Here is a 19,722-nt window from a genome sequence, read left to right on the forward strand (position 1 = left end):
TCTTCTCTCCCTCTTTTCCCATCTCTCCTTTATCTCCCTTTTCTTTCTAATCTAATGATGTTCATATATGGGAATGTACAAGATACATACAGAGTAACTATAAGGTAACCTGAGAGGGGAAGGTACCCATCTCTGGGGGGATCAGGAAAGGTCTTCTGCTGAAGATGACTTTGACCTAAACTCTTGAAAGAGAAACTAAGTGGTTCTAAGAAGCTGAACTGAAGAGGGAGAGCATTCTAATCATGGAGGACAGACTTATAGGAGATGGAACCTTGTGTGTAAGGAGCACCAAGTACACCAATCTGGCTGAAATTGTAGAGGGTGGCAATATGTAAGGATACTGGATAGATAGGAAGGACTCAGTTTATGCAAATGACTTTGTTTAGGTCTCACCTGGAGTAGATAGGGGAGCCACTGAGTTTTATTGAATAGAATAGTGGTGAGGTCAGAACTGAGCTTTGGGAAAATCACTTTGGGGGTTTTGTGTGGGGAATGGATTAGATAGAGAAAGATTTACAGGGAAGACAAGGATAAGAGTATGGATTAGAATGGTGGCTATGTAAGTGGAGATAAGGAAACATATGCAAGAAATACCGTGGCGGTAGGAATGACCAATTTGGCAAATGATTCGATATGTGGGATGAGGGAAAGTGATGAGTCAAAGATATACTTTGAGACTGTCAACCCACCTGCCTGAAAGGATGATGGCACCCTCTATGGTCATAGGGACGGACATTCAGTTCCTGCAGTTTTAAAACACATTGAGTTTGAGATGTCTCCATAATCCTGGTTTGAGATGTCAGACAGGCAATTTGTGATGCAGGATTATTTTAATCTAAGGAAATGTGCACCCCATGTATTTGAGGACTGATGCTTTTTTTTTTTTTTTGGTGGGCAATGAGGATTAAGTGACTTGCCCAGGGTCACCCAGCTAGTGTCAAATGTCTGATGCCAGATTTGAACTCAGGTCCTCCTGAATCCAAGGCCAGTGCTTTATCCACTGTGCCACCTAGCTGCCCCCGACTGATGCTTTTTAGTGGAAGAGAAAATGGACTGATTGTCAGAGAGAAATGCAAGATGCACTCAGTCTTCTGTCCCTGAACCTGAGGTCCTCAGCTTCTCTCCAATGGCAGTGGGGCATTGACTCCGGAGGCCAGTGTTCCCTGGGGCATTTCTTTTGCTGAGGAGAGTTGAGGAGGGTGGAAGGGGGGAGAGAGAGGGCAGGGAGAGGGAGGAAGAGGGGAGGCATGGAGGAAGGAAGGGAGGGAGGGAGGGAGGAGAGAGATAGAGAGATAGAGAGAGAGAGAACGAAACAAAGGGTGAAATGTACTCCTACCCCTCAGCTTACTTGACCTTCAATAATTCAATGATGAATCCTCCCTCTCTTGCAGTATGGAAGGTGGCGAGCTTTTTAGCAGGATCCAGGAGCGGGGCGACCAGGCTTTCCACTGAGAGAGGTATGAGACATCTGACAGATCATCCAGCAGAGCCTGGGGAGAGTGCTGGTTCCTGACTGCCCTTCAAAGTTCTGTCTTTCAGGCTAGAGTGAACCATCTTTCCCCCATTGTTTCTTTTCTCAAAAGCCCAGGCTGGAAGAAGTCAAAACAACATTTATCCAATATCCCTTCCAGGTCTAAACTCTCTCATCCTATTATTTCAGCCCATGCTGTCTTTTAGACCCCCTTTGGTCTGGAAAGGTGCAGGCTTGCAAGAAGCTCAGATATATCCTGGAGGACGGGCTACTAATATGGAAAAAGATTGGCTATTTATTGCTCATTCCTTTCTTATGAAAGCATCCTTGTCCTCCCCCCAAATTTCCATTTGGGGTCCCCATCAGAATGGAGATCCTGGATCAAAGGGGCTATGGGATTGATAACCCACCAAGGGCCAATCTAAGGACCTACCCAGAGTGGATATCTTATTTCTATTTTCTAGCAAATGTCTATTGTTATGGAATCTTCACATATGTTCTGGCAGACATCTAAGCCATATCTGTTAAGGGACTTATCTGGCCTTTGTGCTCACAGACCTATATACAGCAACTGGAGCTAAGTTTAATTTGGCTAACTTGGCCAGTCTCTCTCTTGCCCTGAGTAGGTGGGTTTCCCTACCGTAATACCACATGAGTGGGAATTTGGAAGATTGGGGGAGGAAGGGAACTTACCTTAACCATGACCTTTCATAAATAGAATTAAACCAATACACTTATACCTCCAGAGGCCTCGGAGATCATGAGGGACATTGGTACAGCCATCCAGTATCTGCATGCCATGAACATTGCTCACAGGGACGTCAAGGTGAGAGCGCCCTACCTCCAGAGATGGTGTCGGGCTCAGAGAACCCTGATGGTTGGCACAATGTGCCAACCTGCCAGAGGGGTCCTGGAACAGTCCTCAACCCTCTCAAGGTCTAAGGTTGGTGTGAGCATGATCTTAAGATTTAAACAGCTACCAGAGAAGTTTAGGGGCATTATCTACTGGCAGCAATAGAAGCAAACGATGGTAGATGTTTGTCACCTTGAGAGTGACCTGGGAAGTAGTTCAGGAGCTTTTGTGGCTCCTTGTCATTCACAGCATAAAATCCCAAACTCTTTTGACTAACAGTCCTCTATCAGGTGACTCCTGTTCGATTTTAATTCAGCAGTCATTTGTTAAGTACCTACTATGTGCAAAGAACTATGCTACATTCTAGGGGTGCTCCAAATCGATTATAAAACCCTCTTGGCATTCACAGATATCTCTGACTACAAGGTCTAGCAGAGTTCCAGAGCAATATCCCACTTGTAGTCCACATAATAGTAACCAGCTTATCTTCTACTGTAGCTCAAGGTACCTTCTATTCCAACCAGACTGACCTACTTACTGCTCCCCATCCATACTGTTTGCTTCCTACCTCTGTGTCTTTGCCTTCACTGTTCTACCTGCTTGGAGTGCCCTTCCCTCTACTGTCCTAAATCCCATTTACCTACAATGCTCAGTTTAAGTCTTATCTCTTCCAGGAAGCCTTGTCTGCCTCCCCCCACACCCTCCCTTGGGTAAATAGCTCCTTTTCCTAAACTGCTGCCTGAATCCTCCCCTTCTCTTCTTAGTAGCAGATGCCACCACACACTGGGAATTAACCTTTATGTACTTGTTAGACAAATAGTGGGTACAGAGTGGTCTGGGACTGGTTGGGAAGACAGCAGACTTTGCCGAAGGCTAGCCATTCTTATTGGTGGTTTTAGGGAAATGGAGGAGAAGTGGATATTGATGGATGATGTTCAGAAGGGACTCCAGCTCCTACTTAGGGGTCTGAGTGAATTTCTATCTATTTCCTTCCATCCCTCCTACATGATGGGAGGGGATATGCTGAGGCTTTGGGGTCCCCTTTGCTTCCCCGAAATGGCCTCTTCTGTTAAATCATTGTTTTTTTCTTCTCTGTCACAGCCAGAAAACCTGCTCTATACTTCCAAAGGGAAAGACTCAGTGCCAAGCTCACGGACTTTGGTTTTGCCAAGGAGACCACTCAGAATGCCCTCCAGACGCCCCTGCTACACACCCTATTATGTGGGTGAGTCCCAAGCAACAAGCCCCCTACCAACCCTTCCTGCCAAAGAGAATATCCATATAATTATCACAAGAGCATAGGTTTTACAGTTGGAAGGGAACTCGGAGCCCATGTAATCCAGCCTTCTCGGTTTATAGATGGGAAGACTCAAGTGAGATACAGACAATTCACCTGAGTTGCCTGTGGTCATAGAATTAATAAGCAGCCTTCTGACTCTAATGTGTTACCCTTTTCTGTGTTTAGGAATGTATCACCTCTTCCCCAAAACTAAGGCATAGGGGACCGGGCTCTGATCCTGAACCTCTCTGGGGAGTGAAAATACCAGCTGCTCAACTTATCTCTCTACCTGCCCCCCATTGCTGTCCTGATCTTAAGCACATGCCAAAGTAGCCACATCTAGGGCAGATATGGCCCACCATGGGGGTAGTCAAGTAGTTAAATGCCCAAGAAGAGTTTTAGAAATCTCCCCCATCCTTATGTTCCTATGATTGAAACACTTCAATGAATTGGTGTTCTCCCTCCATCATGGGGGGTCTAAAACCAATCCACACCTTTTCATCCTAAGCAACCCCTTGGACCATGTCTTCCCATGAACTCTCTGCTAGGGGCCTTCATGTCAATACCAATGGAACACACAGACTGTGTTTTCTGCTATCCTACACCATTTCTGCATGACTATCCTGTCTTTTCCCCAGTCATACATTTCTTTTTTTTTGGTGAGGCAGTTGGGGCTAAGTGACTTGCCCAGGGTCACACAGCTAGTAAGTGTTAAGTGTCTGAGGCTAGATTTGAACTCAGATCCTCCTGAGTCCAGGGCCGGTGCTTTATCCACTATGCCACCTAGCTGCCCCACATTTCTTTTTTGATTATATTTTCTATTTTGATTATATTTTCTTTTATTTTCCCCAGTTAGTTTCCCCAGTTTTTCAACGTTCATTTTTGTAAGATTTTGAGTTCCAAATTTTTCTCCTTCATACATTTCTTAGGTGAGATCTTTATACCACTTCTGGAGGGCAATCCTTTATCGATAATATACTGCAGCATATCCCTGTCTGACTTGTGACCTCTCTCTGGCCCTTTGGGAGAAAACTGCAATTAATTCTCTGGAGACTGGGATACCATGATTTTAAATCATGGGTCATTGTCTGAAGAATAGTCAAAAAATATACGGCCTTGGGTTTGAGGGAGAAGCTTGGGGGTCTGTGTAGCTTCCCCAATGTAACAGCCTCTTTTATCTGACCCACGATTGGCCTGGTTCAGTTTTAAAAGCTCTCCATCTGCCCAGGCTGCATGGCATAGGTGAAGGAATAGGCGAGCTTCATCATAAGGCCCCTCCTTGGATCGCCTCTCCGTATACTTGTTCTCTTCTGTCATCATCTTCTGTTTGTGCGATTGTATTCACTTCTTCATACATTATATGGGGACTGTGGTATCAGATATGACCCGAATGTCCCATGAAATGACATTTCTCACTTTGTTACTTTTGTGCCTGGGGAAAAACGAACTCTGCCAGCTTCCTTATCTTCCTCTCCAGGGCGAAGCCATCCTCAAATTTTTCAGCAACTTGCCTTTATCTCCTGGTTATGTGGAGAGTGAGAGTGTCAAGATTGCTATGATCAGCTTCAGATCTCATGTTTAGCATGCCAGCTGTTGAATTGGTGTTTATAGACAGTCCAAAGCTGTAGCACCCTCTGCCCCCGGCACCCCCACCCCCCACCCCTTTCTTTTGCCACCATGACTTTCAGAGTAGCAGAGGGCCTCCCCAGCCCAAGAGCCGCTGGGAGCTTTCTTGAGTTTGTGGGTCGCTGAAGATGGTCAGCTTTCTGGCGTTGAGCTTCTCCCCCACTTAGCAGGGCTGGTCCTCAGAAAACAGACACAGTCTGTCACTAGGACTGTCACTGAAAGAGAAATAAGGAAAATCCTGGCTCTGAGTCACGCATTGGAGATGTGGTAAGAGTCCCATCAGCCAGAGGGGTTAACACCAAACCTGGGCTGTGTTTTTCCTGCTTTTACGTTTTTGTCTGAAATTTATATTATGGAAAAACACAGAATTCTTCCCAAAATAAGACCTGGGCAGGAAACTCCTTTGGGTGATGAGAAGAGAGATGGTATGGAGGACAGATGGGGGACGATACTGCCTCAAGGCTACCTAGCTGTTTAGCAGCAGAATCACGACTTGAACCCAGGCCTCCTGATTTCTTCTTCAGTATTCTTCTCACTACAAGGAGGCAGACTCATCTTTTCCTTCTCTGATAACCACACCCCCCCTCCTACCCCGGGGCAGTCTTTTGTGGGCTCTGGTGTGACTTAGTGCATAGTCATCCTGCAGAGAAAAGTCTGAGCAGGAAACCAGCCTGGCTTCTGCATTTGGGTAACTGAGGCCTTTGTAGCCAAGAGGCCTTAATGGTTCTTTGACCACAGCCTCAATGAGGTGGGGGGAAGGAAAGGACCAAAATCTCAGGGGCCTCAGACTCAACTCTGACTTTCTGAGCATCAGGCTCCTCCATCCCCTCAACACCCACTCATTCCTTGCAGATCTCTGGTATTTGGGGAGATTATGATTCAATGTTCCCAGGGCATTTATATTTGTGCTCATGCTTCTTAGGAAAAGGTGCCCCCTTTCCCAGATCCTGGCTTTCCCTACTCTTGACGCAGCCTGTTGAATGCAGTAGTCTCTCATGTTTAGGGGGAAAAGCAAAAGTTGGGAGTCAGAAGTTTTGTTGTTTTTCAGTTGCGTGACTGTGACCTGATTTAGGGTTTTCTTGTCAAAGATGCTGGAGTGGTTAGCCAATTCCTTCTCTCCCGCCGTTTTTCAGATGAGGGAAACTGAGCCAAATAGGGTTAGATGATTTGTCTAGGGTCATGCAACTTTTAAGCTTCTGAGATCAGATTTGAACTCAGGAACTTGAGTCTTCCTACTCCAGACCTGGTACTCCAGACCATGCCCTATGGCACCACCTAGCTGCTGGATCCAAGTCTCTACTCTGATACTTATTTGTTGTGTGATTCCAAGTAAATCTCTTACCCTTTTCTGAATCTGTTTTCCTTAACATTTAAATGGTTTGTAACAATCTCAACCATCTCAACATCATAGTGAAGTTCACTTTGGATACCAGCTATGAAAAGCTCTGTGTAAGCTGGTATGTTATATGAGTGTGTGTGTTGTGGGGGGGGGTGGAGTGTTGTAAGCTATCAGTGGTCAGTCACACACCAGACGCTTGTTGAAGAGATAGATATATTTGCTTGGAGAAATGCAGCTAGAAAAGAAAGCCAAGCAAGTCTCCCTGGACTAAAACCTTCTTCAAAGCAGACCCCCACTTTACTGAACATCTAGATGAGGGGCCCGCTGCTGCTGTGTAGTACAGATTTCTTCTCCTTGCAAAAGAATTTTTTTTTGGTGGCGGCAATGAGGGTTAAGTGACTTGCCAGGGTCACACAGCTACTAAGTGTAAGTGTCTGAGGCCAAACCTGAAATCAGGTCCTCCTGAATCCAGGGTCACTGCCCTATCCACTGTACCACCCAACTGCCCCAAAAGAATTCTCTAAAGGTTCTTCAGGTTCCTCCCGAATATTTCCTCTAGGACCACCTGAGTTACAAAGACATGTTTGCTTGACTAAAAGGAAGAGCTTTGGGGCAGAAGACCTGGGGTTTGAGGACAGCCTCTGTCCTTTAGCTGGATGAACTCAGGCATAGCCCCTCATTCCTCCAGCTCTCTGCTTAAGTCTTTCCTCTTAGGCAATTGCCTTTGATTTTTATCACTGAGGGAGCTCAGGTACGGGAAAAACAGGCAGATGTAGATCGACAATTCACCAATAATTTATAGTCTCAGAGAGTTGCCTGGTGACACAGGTCACACATATGCAGTGGCTGGAGGATTCAAACTCCCAGGTCTTTCTAGACTCCAAGGCTATCCCTCACTCTGCCACATCTGCTAAATGGGGATAATGACCTTCACACTACTTACCACCCAAGGGCAAAGAAAATTACTTTGAGGCTTAAAACTGCCCTAGAAATGGGAGTTGTTTCATATTTCATTTGATTCTCACAAGTTCACATTGGTGGCATAGGCCAAGACTCATGTTCTCTGACTTTGAATCTAATTCTAATTCTAGATTTATATGCAGCTTTGGGGGGACTGGGGTCTATAATATCAGGGTCACTTGTACTTAATTCCCCTCCCCTCACTCACTCAAAGAGCCTGTGGGCATATCAGTCGGAGCCTTTCCGTCTCCTCCCTTCCCCCTCACCTTGGGCACATCAGCTGGAATGGTAAAAGCTTGCTTCTTGTCAGCCAGCCCCAACAGACGGTTCTTGGCAGCGCCTCCTAACTGAGCCACTTCTCTGAGCAGAGGAGACTAGGGCTATATTTAAACCCATTTTCCCCCTTCCCTATTTTTGCATAAATTTGGCTACAGCGAGAGAGACACTGCATGGGCCCCTGTCGAAATCAGGTTTCCCAACTGGGTCTGGTTCAGTGTCTTGATCAATGCCTCCGGATGCTTTCATTCATTAATTCAGCAAATACTTATTAAGCACTCGCTCTGCATAGGGCACTGAGCCCCCACTAGGAAGCTGGGGAGGTAAAACTAGACCCGTTCTTTGCCTTCAAGAATCACTCAGTCTGCTAAGGAAGGTGAGATAGGAACACAGGTAAATAGAGCACTGACCTCCCCAGGCAGCTGTGGGAATCACGCCAGATAACACATAGAAAGCTTTTTGCAGACCCCAAAGTGGTGCAGTAATATCTATCATTCTGATTCCAAATCCAATGTTCTTTTTTCTAATCATAACTTCTCCTAAATACAGTAGAAGGAACTCTGAGAAGTTATTAAGAGGTCTTTGATCAGATGAGGGAGATAACCCCTACCTCCCTCTATTCCTTTAGACTTTAGGACCCAGAGAAGTCAAAACAAGAGGGCACTGTTAGGCCAAGGGTCTGTCTGTTGGTCTATGTAGGGGCTTGTCTTCCCTTGCATAAGGGTGCTCGTCTTATATGCACGGGGTACAGGCTCTCAGGACATTCATTTCTGTTTGTTTCCTTCTAGCCCCTGAAGTGCTGGGTCCTGAAAAGTATGACAAGTCCTGTGACATGTGGTCACTTGGGGTTATCATGTACATCCTGTGAGTATGGGAACAAGCCTTCCATGTTCTGCTTAGTATGCACTTCCTATGTCCAACAGTTTTCCTTCCTCTCTCTCTCCTCCTTTTTCTTGCCTTTCCTTTATCTTCCTTCCTTTCTCTCCCCCTTCCTCCTTTCCTTTCTTTCCTCTCTTCTCCCTTCCCCCTCTTCCCCTTCCTATCTCTCTCCCTCCTTTTTCTCTTCTTAACCCTATAGGGCTTTGAACTAGGTAATAATTTGCTGAAGCACCATGGACACCATGAACATCATGGGCACCATGGTCCAGGAATCAGAAAGATCTAGCTAGGTTCTAGTTCTGTCTGTATTCCTAATGAGCAGGGGTGATCTTAGAGGCCTTCTGGGCCTCATTTCTCCTATTGTTAAATGAGAGAGTAAGACTATATGGTATTTGAGATCCATTTCTCTTATGCTAGAAAAACCCTACTCAGTTTCCCAGTGCCTTGATGTCCTACAACCCCCCCCCCCCCCCCCCCGCAATAAATGAATCTTTTTTGTGCTTCCCTGCTCCAAGAAATGGACCAAGTATGAGTTCACGTCCTGGTATTCTTTGCACCATCTCTAATAAGAGTCATAGGACCTGTGTTCAAATCCCAGTTCAACTTTTTAATGCCACCTATATGGCCTAATAACGCCAGCTGCCTCACCTTGGTGGACTCAGTTTCCTTAAGAGATTTGGATTAAATGATCTCTCTACTCCCTTCCAGCCCCCACGTCCCATAAACTGTTGTATGATTTGTAAAGCTCTTAGCTCCTCAGTGACCAAGATCATAGGATACAGAGCTGGAAGGGGTCTCAGGGGATCCCTGACCCAATCCATCCCTCAACAGCATTCCCAAGGAATTGACCTCTAGCCTCTGCTCACAGACCTCCAATGCTGGAAGCCTTCAGCCTCCATTTTTCATACAGCTCCAACTGACCGAAAGTTTTTCCATAGATAGAAAGTCTGCTACTTCACAACTCCTTCCCAGATACTCTTAGTTCAGCCCTCTGGGGCCAAAGAAAACAAGTCTAATCTCCAGATGTTTATATTACTATGAAGGAATCGATCCCACTTCTGGCCCCATCCATCTACTCCATTCCTAGAGCTACTTAAATACTCTTTCTTGGTGGCCAGTCATGGAAGGGGCTGCAGATCAGCTATTTGTGTATTATTCTCCTTCTGTGTCCTCAACAATATTCCACCCCCCACCAAAGATAAAGTTTGACAATTTCTGACACTTTCCCCATAGTCTTTGCGGTTTCCCTCCATTCTACTCCAATACTGGCCAAGCCATTTCACCTGGGATGAAGAGAAGGATCCGAATGGGACAGTATGGATTTCCCAATCCTGAGTGGTCTGATGTCTCGGAAGAAGGTATGCCCCTCTGCTGTATTTCACCTATCTATAAAGTGTATTCACCCTCTCTCTTCTTGGTGCTTCCTACCAATTATTATAGTTATAATCATCATAAGCACAATAGTTGACATTTATATAGCACTTACTTTGTGCCAGGTACTGTGTTAAATGCTATACAATGATCATCTCATTGGATGCTCACAACAACCCTGAAAGGGAGGTGCTATCATGGCACGGTATGCACTGTATGCACTGTACTCCTTTGCTGCCCTAATGATTACTGTGTCTGTGGAATTGTAAGATCCTTCAACAAGCTTTCTTAAGCATCTCTTACGTGCGAGGCACTGTGCTAGGCTCTGGAGACACAGTGACAGAAATGAAAAGTGCCTGTCTCCAAAGAGTTTACATTCTCCTGGGAGGTAAGGAGGACCAGAATGTGTATGCAGACAAGTCAATACTAGATATATCGGCATTAAAGGGGAGGAGTGGGCATTTAGCCACAGAGCAAGGATCTGAAAAGGCCTCATGTAAGAGGAAGTGCGTGGGGTAAGTCTTGAAGGAAGCCTGAGCTTCCTGAAATGCCCTTGCTTCCTGGGAGATGGAATGCTAAGTGGGGCATTTTGAGTAGACCATCGAGTGGATGGGGGAAATAATTTTGGAACATGAAAGGAGCTAGATTGTGAAAGGCTTTAAAACGGCAAGGAAAGAGTGGAGTTCCTAGACACATCTTCTGGAGCAGGGACTGAGCTGTGCTCTAGGAATATCCCCTTGGAGAGGGGGAGAGATCGGACAGTTACAGGGCTGCTGCTGTAGTCCAAGGCAGATGTGATAAGGGCAGGAGCTTGTGGTGTGGCTGTGTGAGTTGAGAGAAGGGACGAATGCCTGAGATGCTGCTGAGGTAGAACCCACAATTCATCATCTGTGGGGTAGCAGATGAGGGAGAGGGAAAGTAGAAGGTGAGAGAAAAGTGAGGAGAGTTGAGTGTTGCAGACCTGGGGTGCCTGGAAGGACGGTGGGAGTCCAGGATGGTATTCCTGGAAATACTGCATTACCGGTGAGGCAGCATGCCATGGGGGGAAGGGTGATCAGAGACAAATCACTTAGCCTCAGTTTCCTCATCTGTAAACTGGAGATTAGGTTTTCCCTGCTTACCCTGTAAGGGATTTGTGAGCAGAGCTCTCTTCAAACCTCAAAGCACCAAACGGGCGTGAATGATATTATTACCATCCAATTTAGTCCCCTCGTTTTTCAGAGGAGAAAGCCAAGGCACAGAGATGGAAAGGGATTTGTCTAAGGTAACAAAATAAGTTAGTGGCAAAGCCAGGATACAGATGTTAAGAGTCCTAACTCCTCAGGGGCCTGGGCTCCTCTGGTTCCCCTTTCCTGGTTTAATTGGCTTTCATAACTCATCCTCATACTAAATCAGTTATCTAGGAGTAAACTGGTGACCTTTTTTTGGAGATAAATGTCTGTCCTCTGAGACTGTCGGACTGGGGCAGAGGAGATGTTGAATGCCCTTGAGAAAAAGATGTTTTTTAAACAGGCAGACATCTTATTCAGCCCTTGAAGATGATAAAGAATGGTCTAGTTTAATGGGAATGCTGTGCTGAAATAGCCCTCGGGCCGCCTTCTTCTCTCCATTTGAACTGCTACTGAAGCTAAATAAAAAGTCGGGCCCAAAGGCTCAACCTCTCCCTTCCCCCAACACCCAGGCTGGTCACTGGAGGAAGAGCAAGTAGTTAGAATATTCTAAATCTGTGGGGGAGGATGTGGGTCTGGTGGGCACTGGTCTTCCCCAGGGGCCACAGGGAACCAGTAATTTCTACTTAAAACCAGAGCAGCCACCAAGGATGCCAAGTGCAAAAAATGAGAGAGGCAGCAAGATGAAGAGGAAATGCTACTAGGCAGGCTGAGCACCTGCTTCCCAATTCTAGCCCATTGGGTGGCTGGGCATATAGCTTCCTCTCTCTGGGTCTGTTTCTTCATCTGATAAATGCAGTCATAGATTATACAGGGTTAGAGCTGTAACAGGCCATCGAAACAATGTAGTCCAACACCCTCATTTTACAAAGGCAGACGAGTGGCTGTTTAGTGGTAGTTTCATTTGTTAAGTACCTACTGTATGCAAGGCACTGGGAATGCAAAGATAAAAAACATATCGGTCCCTGCCCTCAAGAATTTCTGTTCTACTAGGGGTTAAATATGAAAGCAGATAAGTGATTCAGGGAGAGCAAAAGCATTAGCAATTGGGCAGTCTTGTGTTCTTTCCACCATAACACCTGCCTCAGTTCTACCTGGCAGCTAGGTGGTACAGTGGATAGAGCATCTGGCCTGGAATCAAGAAGACCTGAGTTCAGATTTGATCTTATATACTTACTAGCTTTGTGACCCTGGGCAAGTCATTTGACCCTGTTTGCTTCAATTTCCTCATCTCTATAATGAACTGGAAAAGGAAATGGCAAACCATGTCAGTATCTTTGCCAAGAAAACTCTAAATGGGGTCACAGATAGTCAGATATGACTGAAATGACTGAACAACAGCTTTCCCACCTAACCCTCTCAGGGGTGTTGTGAGGATCAAAAGAGGGAATGGATGGGAAAGCACTTTGTTTGGAAAGTATAAAGCACTATAGAAATGCAGGGTATTGTTTATCCCTTGTTTGCTGGGAAAAGAACTGTGGCACAGCCTAATCCCATCCATGGTTCAGTGGGGCAGTGGGGCCCCTTCAATAATACAGCTGGTTGGGGGGGTAGATCTCAATTCATGTCAGCTTTCTAGACAGACCGACTTTATAAAATTTATTTTCCAGGGCAATCACTCAACATGAGGCTAAAGCAGAACTGAGTTATAAGGGCATTTATTTGGTTATATAAAAAAACCTGCATTAGTGAATTAGCCCCAGCATCCCACATAGAAGTCATCAAAGGCTGAGACAATGGGACCTGCTCTAGGGAATGGTGTGAAAAAGCCCAGGGTTCCAGTCCCAGCTCAGCCACTAACTTGCTTTCTCCCCATCTGTGGTCTCACTCTCCTACTCTGTAAAATGAAGGAGTTGGGTCAGGTGGTCTCTAAGGTCCTTCCCAGCTCTGACATTCTTGGATAGACTTTGGCATCCTGTACTCGGAGTCCAAGTCAGAGCCTTTTGTCTAATCCCTCTTCCCTCCCACGGAGGCCCGACATTGGAGTTGCTAGGGGAAACCTGGCTGCCGCTATCCTTAGTCTAACACCCGCATTACCTCGTGGGGCCAGGGGGGAGAGGGCAGCTGTCACTTAAATCAGCCCAGCTGGCCTCATGATTCTTCCTTAGCAAATCCAATCTCTCCAGATCCAGTCTCCTCCCACATTCTGTGTGTGTGTGTGTGTGTGTGTGTGTGTGTGTGTGTGTGTGTGTGGCTTTCTCATGGGAAGCCCCCATGCATACCACCTGTGTAGACAGAAGTTCCCAAACTGCCTTTACTTTCAAGGGAAGTAGGGATCAGATAGGAAGATATGAAGGTGATCCAGAGCAGAGGGTCATCCCGAGATCATAGATTTTGCCTCTGAGACTGTATTATAGGATTATTGGCTATAAAAGACGATTGACATTTTGACCCAATAGAATTTGAAGTATTTAGGGAAGGCAGATTCTTCTCACTAGGCTGGGAGGAGGACAGACAGGCTAGGGGGTTAAAGATTTTCTGCAAATAACTCACACATGAAAGTTTATCATATTTAGCCTGATACCAATATCATGAGTTGTATATACTGTTCTCCTCCCTCCAAGAGGTTTCCTGGTTTGCCTAGCAGGGAGGAGATTAAAAGGAGAACTTGGATTGCCCAGCATTGAAATGTTGATGGACAGGTCCTCTTCCCTTCCCTTCCCTTCCCTTCCCTTCCCTTCCCTTCCCTCCCTTCCCTTCCCTTCCCTTCCCTTCCCTTCCCTTCCCTTCCCTTCCCTTCCCTTCCCTTCCCTTTCCCTTCCCTTCCCTTCCCTTCCCTTCCCTTCCCTCCCTTCCCTTCCCTTCCCTTCCCTTCCCTTCCCTTCCCTTCCCTTCCCTTCCCTTCCCTTCCCTTCCCTTCCTTCCCTTCCCTTCCCTTCCCTTCCCTTCCCTTCCCTTCCCTTCCCTTCCCTTCCCTTCCTTCCCTTCCCTTCCCTTCCCTTCCCTTCCCTTCCCTTCCCTTCCCTTCCCTTCCCTTCCCTTCCCTTCCCTTCCCTTCCCTTCCCTTCCCTTCCCTTCCCTTCCCTTCCCTTCCCTTCCCTTCCCTTCCCTTCCCTTCCCTTCCCTTCCCTTCCCTTCCCTTCCCTTCCCTTCCCTTCCCTTCCCTTCCCTTCCCTTCCCTTCCCTTCCCTTCCCTTCCCTTCCCTTCCCTTCCCTTCCCTTCCCTTCCCTTCCCTTCCCTTCCCTTCCTTCCCTTCCCTTCCCTTCCCTTCCCTTCCCTTCCCTTCCCTTCCCTTCCCTTCCCTTCCCTTCCCTTCCCTTCCCTTCCCTTCCCTTCCCTTCCCTTCCCTTCCCTTCCCTTCCCTTCCCTTCCCTTCCCTTCCCTTCCCTTCCCTTCCCTTCCCTTCCCTTCCCTTCCCTTCCCTTCCCTTCCCTTCCCTTCCCTTCCCTTCCCTTCCCTTCCCTTCCCTTCCCTTCCCTTCCCTTCCCTTCCCTTCCCTTCCCTTCCCTTCCCTTCCCTTCCCTTCCCTTCCCTTCCCTTCCCTTCCCTTCCCTTCCCTTCCCTTCCCTTCCCTTCCCTTCCCTTCCCTTCCCTTCCCTTCCCTTCCCTTCCCTTCCCTTCCCTTCCCTTCCCTTCCCTTCCCTTCCCTTCCCTTCCCTTCCCTTCCCTTCCCTTCCCTTCCCTTCCCTTCCCTTCCCTTCCCTTCCCTTCCCTTCCCTTCCCTTCCCTTCCCTTCCCTTCCCTTCCCTTCCCTTCCCTTCCCTTCCCTTCCCTTCCCTTCCCTTCCCTTCCCTTCCCTTCCCTTCCCTTCCCTTCCCTCCTTTTTTTCCAATTATAAACATTTTTATTTAAAGTTTTGAGTTCCAAATTCTATCCTTCCTACTCCCCCTCCCTAAGGTGGCAAGCAATCAGATATAGGTTATACATGTGCAATTATCTTTCATTCTCTTCTCATTATTTTCCTTTTTCTCTCTCCTCTCCTTCCTTCTATGTTCTTTTTCTCTCCGGCCTCTTATTTCCTTCTCTCTTCTCCATTCTTTGCTCCCTCCTTTTTCCTCTCTCCCTTTGAATTCTCTTACTTTCTCAATTACCACCTTTTTCTTTCTTATCTTCCCTCCCAGCCAAGCAGTTGATCCGACTCTTGCTAAAGACAGAACCTACCGAAAGAATGACCATCGCTCAGTTCATGAACCATCCTTGGATTAATGTGAGTTCATTCTTCTTTCAGCAAGGGAGTAATTCAAAATATCCTTGAGTACTCACATCCCCAGGCTAAGAAATCCATGTTCACTTTATAGCAAGAAAGAGAAATGCTAAAGGGAGCAAGTAACACTCTCCTGATTCTGGGGCCCAGAGTAGTACCGACCCCACACTCTGTGTGTGCCCTCATCCTTGGCCAAGGCAGGGAAATGTGGGACTTGGTCTCCACAAGGAATGAGTGCAGTCATGCTTAGTCTTTTCAGTATTGTTAATAAGCCCTAAGCATCCCTGCACATTGAGTCCTATGTGGGAGGGAGGAGTTAAGAGAGGAAGAAGTTAAGAGGTTTAGCAACCCCAAGAGCCAAGAAGAGGTCCCTTGTTTTTGTCTTCCACTGGGGCAAGCACCAAAGACCCAAGCTTAGAAATAGAAGGTGTTGGCCTGATCTTCCCTGGCCTATGCTTAGAAGAGGGAGTAGGAATAATAAACATATCAGGGTGGGTGGTAGGGAGGAGAGGGTTATAGTAGAAAAAATTCCATCCCAAGAGCCAAGAAAGCCCGAGTTTCAGGCCTGCTTCTTTCACCAGCAAGTTATGGGACCTTGGGCAAATCATTTCTAGGCCTCCACTGACATAGTTGTAAAATGAGGGGGGTGAACAATTCCCTTCCAGCTTAGACAATCAATGTGCTGTGATTTTTACAGCAATCAATGGTGGTACCCCAAACCCCTCTTCACACTGCCCGGGTCCTGCAGGAAGACAAAGACCACTGGGATGAAGTGAAGGTCTGTCTTGCTATCTTTCTATCTCTCCCCACTATCCCCCAGGGAAATGGGGCTTTGAGGGGGGAAAAGATTGGGCCCCCATATTCTAAGCTAGCAACAGGACTTTAGTCCATGGACTTGTCCCAGGCCGTGGGGGTAGGGGTTGACTTTTCTCTGGCAGCAGACGCAAACTCCCAGCTTTAGGTAGCATGGAACTGCTGATGGCCTTAAGACAGATTATTGGGGTAGTATAGACCAAGAAGAGGAACACCATCAAGATCCAGCCCAAAACAGCCAATCAATCAATCAATCAGTAAGCATTTATTAAGAGTTTGCTGTGTGTCCAGCACTAAGTAAAGTGTCAAACATACAGAAACAAAGCAGAGATGCTCCAGGCCCCAGCCCAAGGAGCCAGAAGGGAGTAATGGTGTTTAATGCAGAGGAACATAATAGGTATTTTCCAATATTAATCCACTGAACTCAGAAGTATTCTGTAGATATCCTCAGGCCCCTTCCTAACTAGGTTCAAGGCCTTGGATAGCAGCTCCATTCTATCCACTTCCTGACAGAGGGCTGATGGGCTCAAGATGTCAAACAAGACTTTTGGGAGATGTGGCCAGTTTAGTAGTTTGTTTTGCTTGACTATGCATATTTGTTATTAAGGTTTCTTTTTTCTTTTTCAATAAGAGGGAGAAAGATGGATTTTTATTAAATTTTTTAAATGTAAGAAATTTAAAATTAGTAAATAAATTATTTATTAGTAATAAATTATTAGTAAATAAAAAATTAGTAAGAATAATTTTTAAAATATGGTATCAAATGCCCCCATCTCTCCCTGTCCATCTCTGTCTCCTTCTGACTGCAGGAAGAGATGACCAGTGCCCTGGCGACCATGCGTGTAGATTATGACCAGGTGAAAATCAAAGACTTGAAAACTTCTAACAACCGTCTCCTTAACAAACGACGAAAGAAACAGGCTGGTGGTTCCACATCCTCCGCAGGCTGCAACAACCAATAAGAAGAGAGGACTTAGGGGCCAGTGGACAGCCCAGATCCCAGCTTCATCCTCCCCCATCATTTGGGGCAAGACCCGGATTGGGCCTTGCACAGTGTTGGGGAACCAGGCTTGGCAGGAGGAGAGCAAGGACAGGCTTGGGTTTCTGACAAAACTCAGGACTTTTAGGGTTTAGGGCATTTGGCCTTTTAAGTGAAAAAGGGGTTGTATTGTTCTAACAAAGTGTGACATTGGGCTTAAAAATGGTGGTGATGATGACCCAAGAGTCCTGGTATTTGGGACTCTATAGCTTTAGCCATACACCAAGTCGAGAGAAAGGGTTCAGCCAAAGCTTTTAGTTGATCTTTTCCGTGCATAGCAGCAGGAGTTAGTTATTTGGTGGGAGAGGGGATGGCTCTCTGGAAGGAGTTGAACATTCTCACATTAGTGCCTCCATTAATTACTCCTCAGGTCTCCCCTCAAGGAGAGAGGTACTTGTCTAGTTTGAAATACCCTTGCAAACCAAGATGTCCTGAGGAACTGGAACTAATCAAGAGGTAGATTTATTAATCCCCTCTCCCTCCCCCTCTCTCTCTCCCTCTCTCTCTCTCCCTCCCTCTCTCCCTTTCCCTCTCTCTCCTCTTTCTTTCCTCCCTCCCTCCCTCCTCTCCCCTCCCTCTCTCCCCCTCCCTCCCGCTCCTCTCTTCCCCTCTTCCTCTCCCCTTCCTTTCCCTCTCTCCTTCTCCCTCTCCTCTCTCTTCCCCTCTTTCTCTCCCCTTCCTTTCCTTCTCTCCCTCACTCCTCTCTCCCTCTCCCTCTCCCTCTCCCTCTCCCTCTCCCTCCCTCTTACCCTCTCTCTCCCTCTTCCCCCTTCACTTTTCTAGGTTTTCTTAACCACACTGACTTTTCAGGACTGTTCCCATGATGGATTCTCCATTTTGGAAGCTAAAGTTCCAAATTCCATGGTCATTCAGTGCCTTCCCTTCTCCCTTCACTTTTCCCACCTGCCATGAAGATGAGAGAATTGACAGATGGAGAAGGGTCCTAGGCTACACAGTGACCCCAGACCAGATCCAAAGCCTTCCCCAGTGACTGAGAGAGAGCACACATACACACCCAGCCTCTGAAACCCATGAGTTCTGAATGGCTGGTCACTTTCCTATCCCTCTTTCTTTCTCTGTCTCTTCTTCCACCTTTTCTCTATTTTCTTTGAAAAAAATTTTGACTTCAGCATTTCCCTTCAGGCCATGCTCATTCTCTTCAAATTGTTTGGTCTTCCAGGAGGACCCGAGTTCAAATCCAGCCTCAGACACTTGACATTTACTAGCTGTGTGACCCTGGGCAAGTCACTTAACCCTCATTACCCCCACTCAAAAAACAAAACAAAACAAAACAAACAAATTGTTTGGTCCTGCTGAGTGGGGAGAAAAGGAAGGTGGTGGGTGTTGTGTGGGGAATGTTGACTGCTTGCTTTTCCTCTGGTGTATCTCTGAGGACTCGCTAGCCCAGCCTGGCCTGAAGGACACTTTCAGCTAGAAGAAAGTCTAATACAGGAGGCCACCATTATAGCCCTCTTGACTTACCCTAGTCCCAGCTGGTCCCAAACGATTGTCACTCATCCTGAGGGTTTACCAGGGCTAACCCAGTCCTGTGTGCTGGGGCTTTCCTGCTCTTTGTCTCCATAGCTGAAGGGTGGGGCTGTGGTGAGTTGATTCTTAGGGGGATTCGGACATAGGCCTGGGGGTAAAGGATGCTTTTAATCCATTCCAACTTGGCCAAATCTCACTGTGACAAAATACCAGCTAAATTCCTTAGTCTAAACCAAACCCAGGGAGGAAACTGACTACCTATTTTCTATGCATATGTATGTAAATTTGGTTTTTGCCTTCTCCTTACTCAGGCCCTTGTTTGGACTGGAAGAAGACATTATCTTCTGGTGCACTGATGTGTGTGTGTGTGTGTGTGTGTGTGTGTGTGTGTGTGTATGTGTGTGGGGGGCCATTCTGCTCTGTTTTAATCAGATGGTGCCTTTTCTGAATTAAAGGTTTGGCTTATGGCCAAAGGGCATGTTCATTAAATCTTCAGAAGAGTTTCAAGGAGTCAGCCTGGGCTGCCAGGGGACACTGGTATGGTTTGGTTCCCTGGGCCGGAGAACCTCTGAGCAGGGCCACACAAGGTCTGCCTTGGACCTTCTACAAGGAAGCTTCAGGTGAATGAGTGTGACCTGGAGCCCTTTTTCTGGCCTGGGCCTCCTTAGGTTCAAAAACCCCTACCAGCTTCTTGTCAAAAAGCCACTGGGAGTTTTGCCTCCTGATTTCTATTAAATTGTGTTTTAGCATTTTCCACCCTGAGTCCTGTGTATTCCTTTGACCTTTCAGCCACGGGCTTAGCTGCTATCCATTTCCCAGAGTGGGCAGCAGGACACTGGGGAAATGGGGCTGGGGATGGCTTCCCTTTCTGCACCCTAACTGTCCCCACTAGCCGTACTGTCACAGACATTTAGGAGAGTCACCTCATCAGTGGAGAAGTCAGATGTTCCTGCTGAACATAGCAGAAGCAGGAGCAGCCCCAGCAGCAGCTTGGCATACCAAGGTCAGTGAAAT

General features: G+C 46.8%; 1 protein-coding gene across 1 annotated transcript in view; it reads left to right on the forward strand.

The window, feature by feature from the left end:
• The window catches only part of MAPKAPK3 (MAPK activated protein kinase 3), a 93,353-nt gene extending 75,623 nt beyond the window's left edge, over window positions 1-17,730 (forward strand). Inside the window, 11 exon segments of the mRNA XM_043975652.1 lie at window positions 1,392-1,446; window positions 1,448-1,457; window positions 2,218-2,297; window positions 3,426-3,465; window positions 3,468-3,523; window positions 3,525-3,549; window positions 8,593-8,668; window positions 9,917-10,041; window positions 15,286-15,371; window positions 16,066-16,146; window positions 16,991-17,730. Coding sequence (XP_043831587.1) covers window positions 1,392-1,446; window positions 1,448-1,457; window positions 2,218-2,297; window positions 3,426-3,465; window positions 3,468-3,523; window positions 3,525-3,549; window positions 8,593-8,668; window positions 9,917-10,041; window positions 15,286-15,371; window positions 16,066-16,146; window positions 16,991-17,143 — 787 coding nt within the window. The 3' untranslated portion in view covers window positions 17,144-17,730.
• The last annotated feature ends 1,992 nt before the right edge of the window (window positions 17,731-19,722 follow it).

The sequence above is a fragment of the Dromiciops gliroides genome, chromosome 1 (assembly GCF_019393635.1).
Source record: "Dromiciops gliroides isolate mDroGli1 chromosome 1, mDroGli1.pri, whole genome shotgun sequence".
NCBI lineage: Eukaryota > Metazoa > Chordata > Mammalia > Microbiotheria > Microbiotheriidae > Dromiciops > Dromiciops gliroides.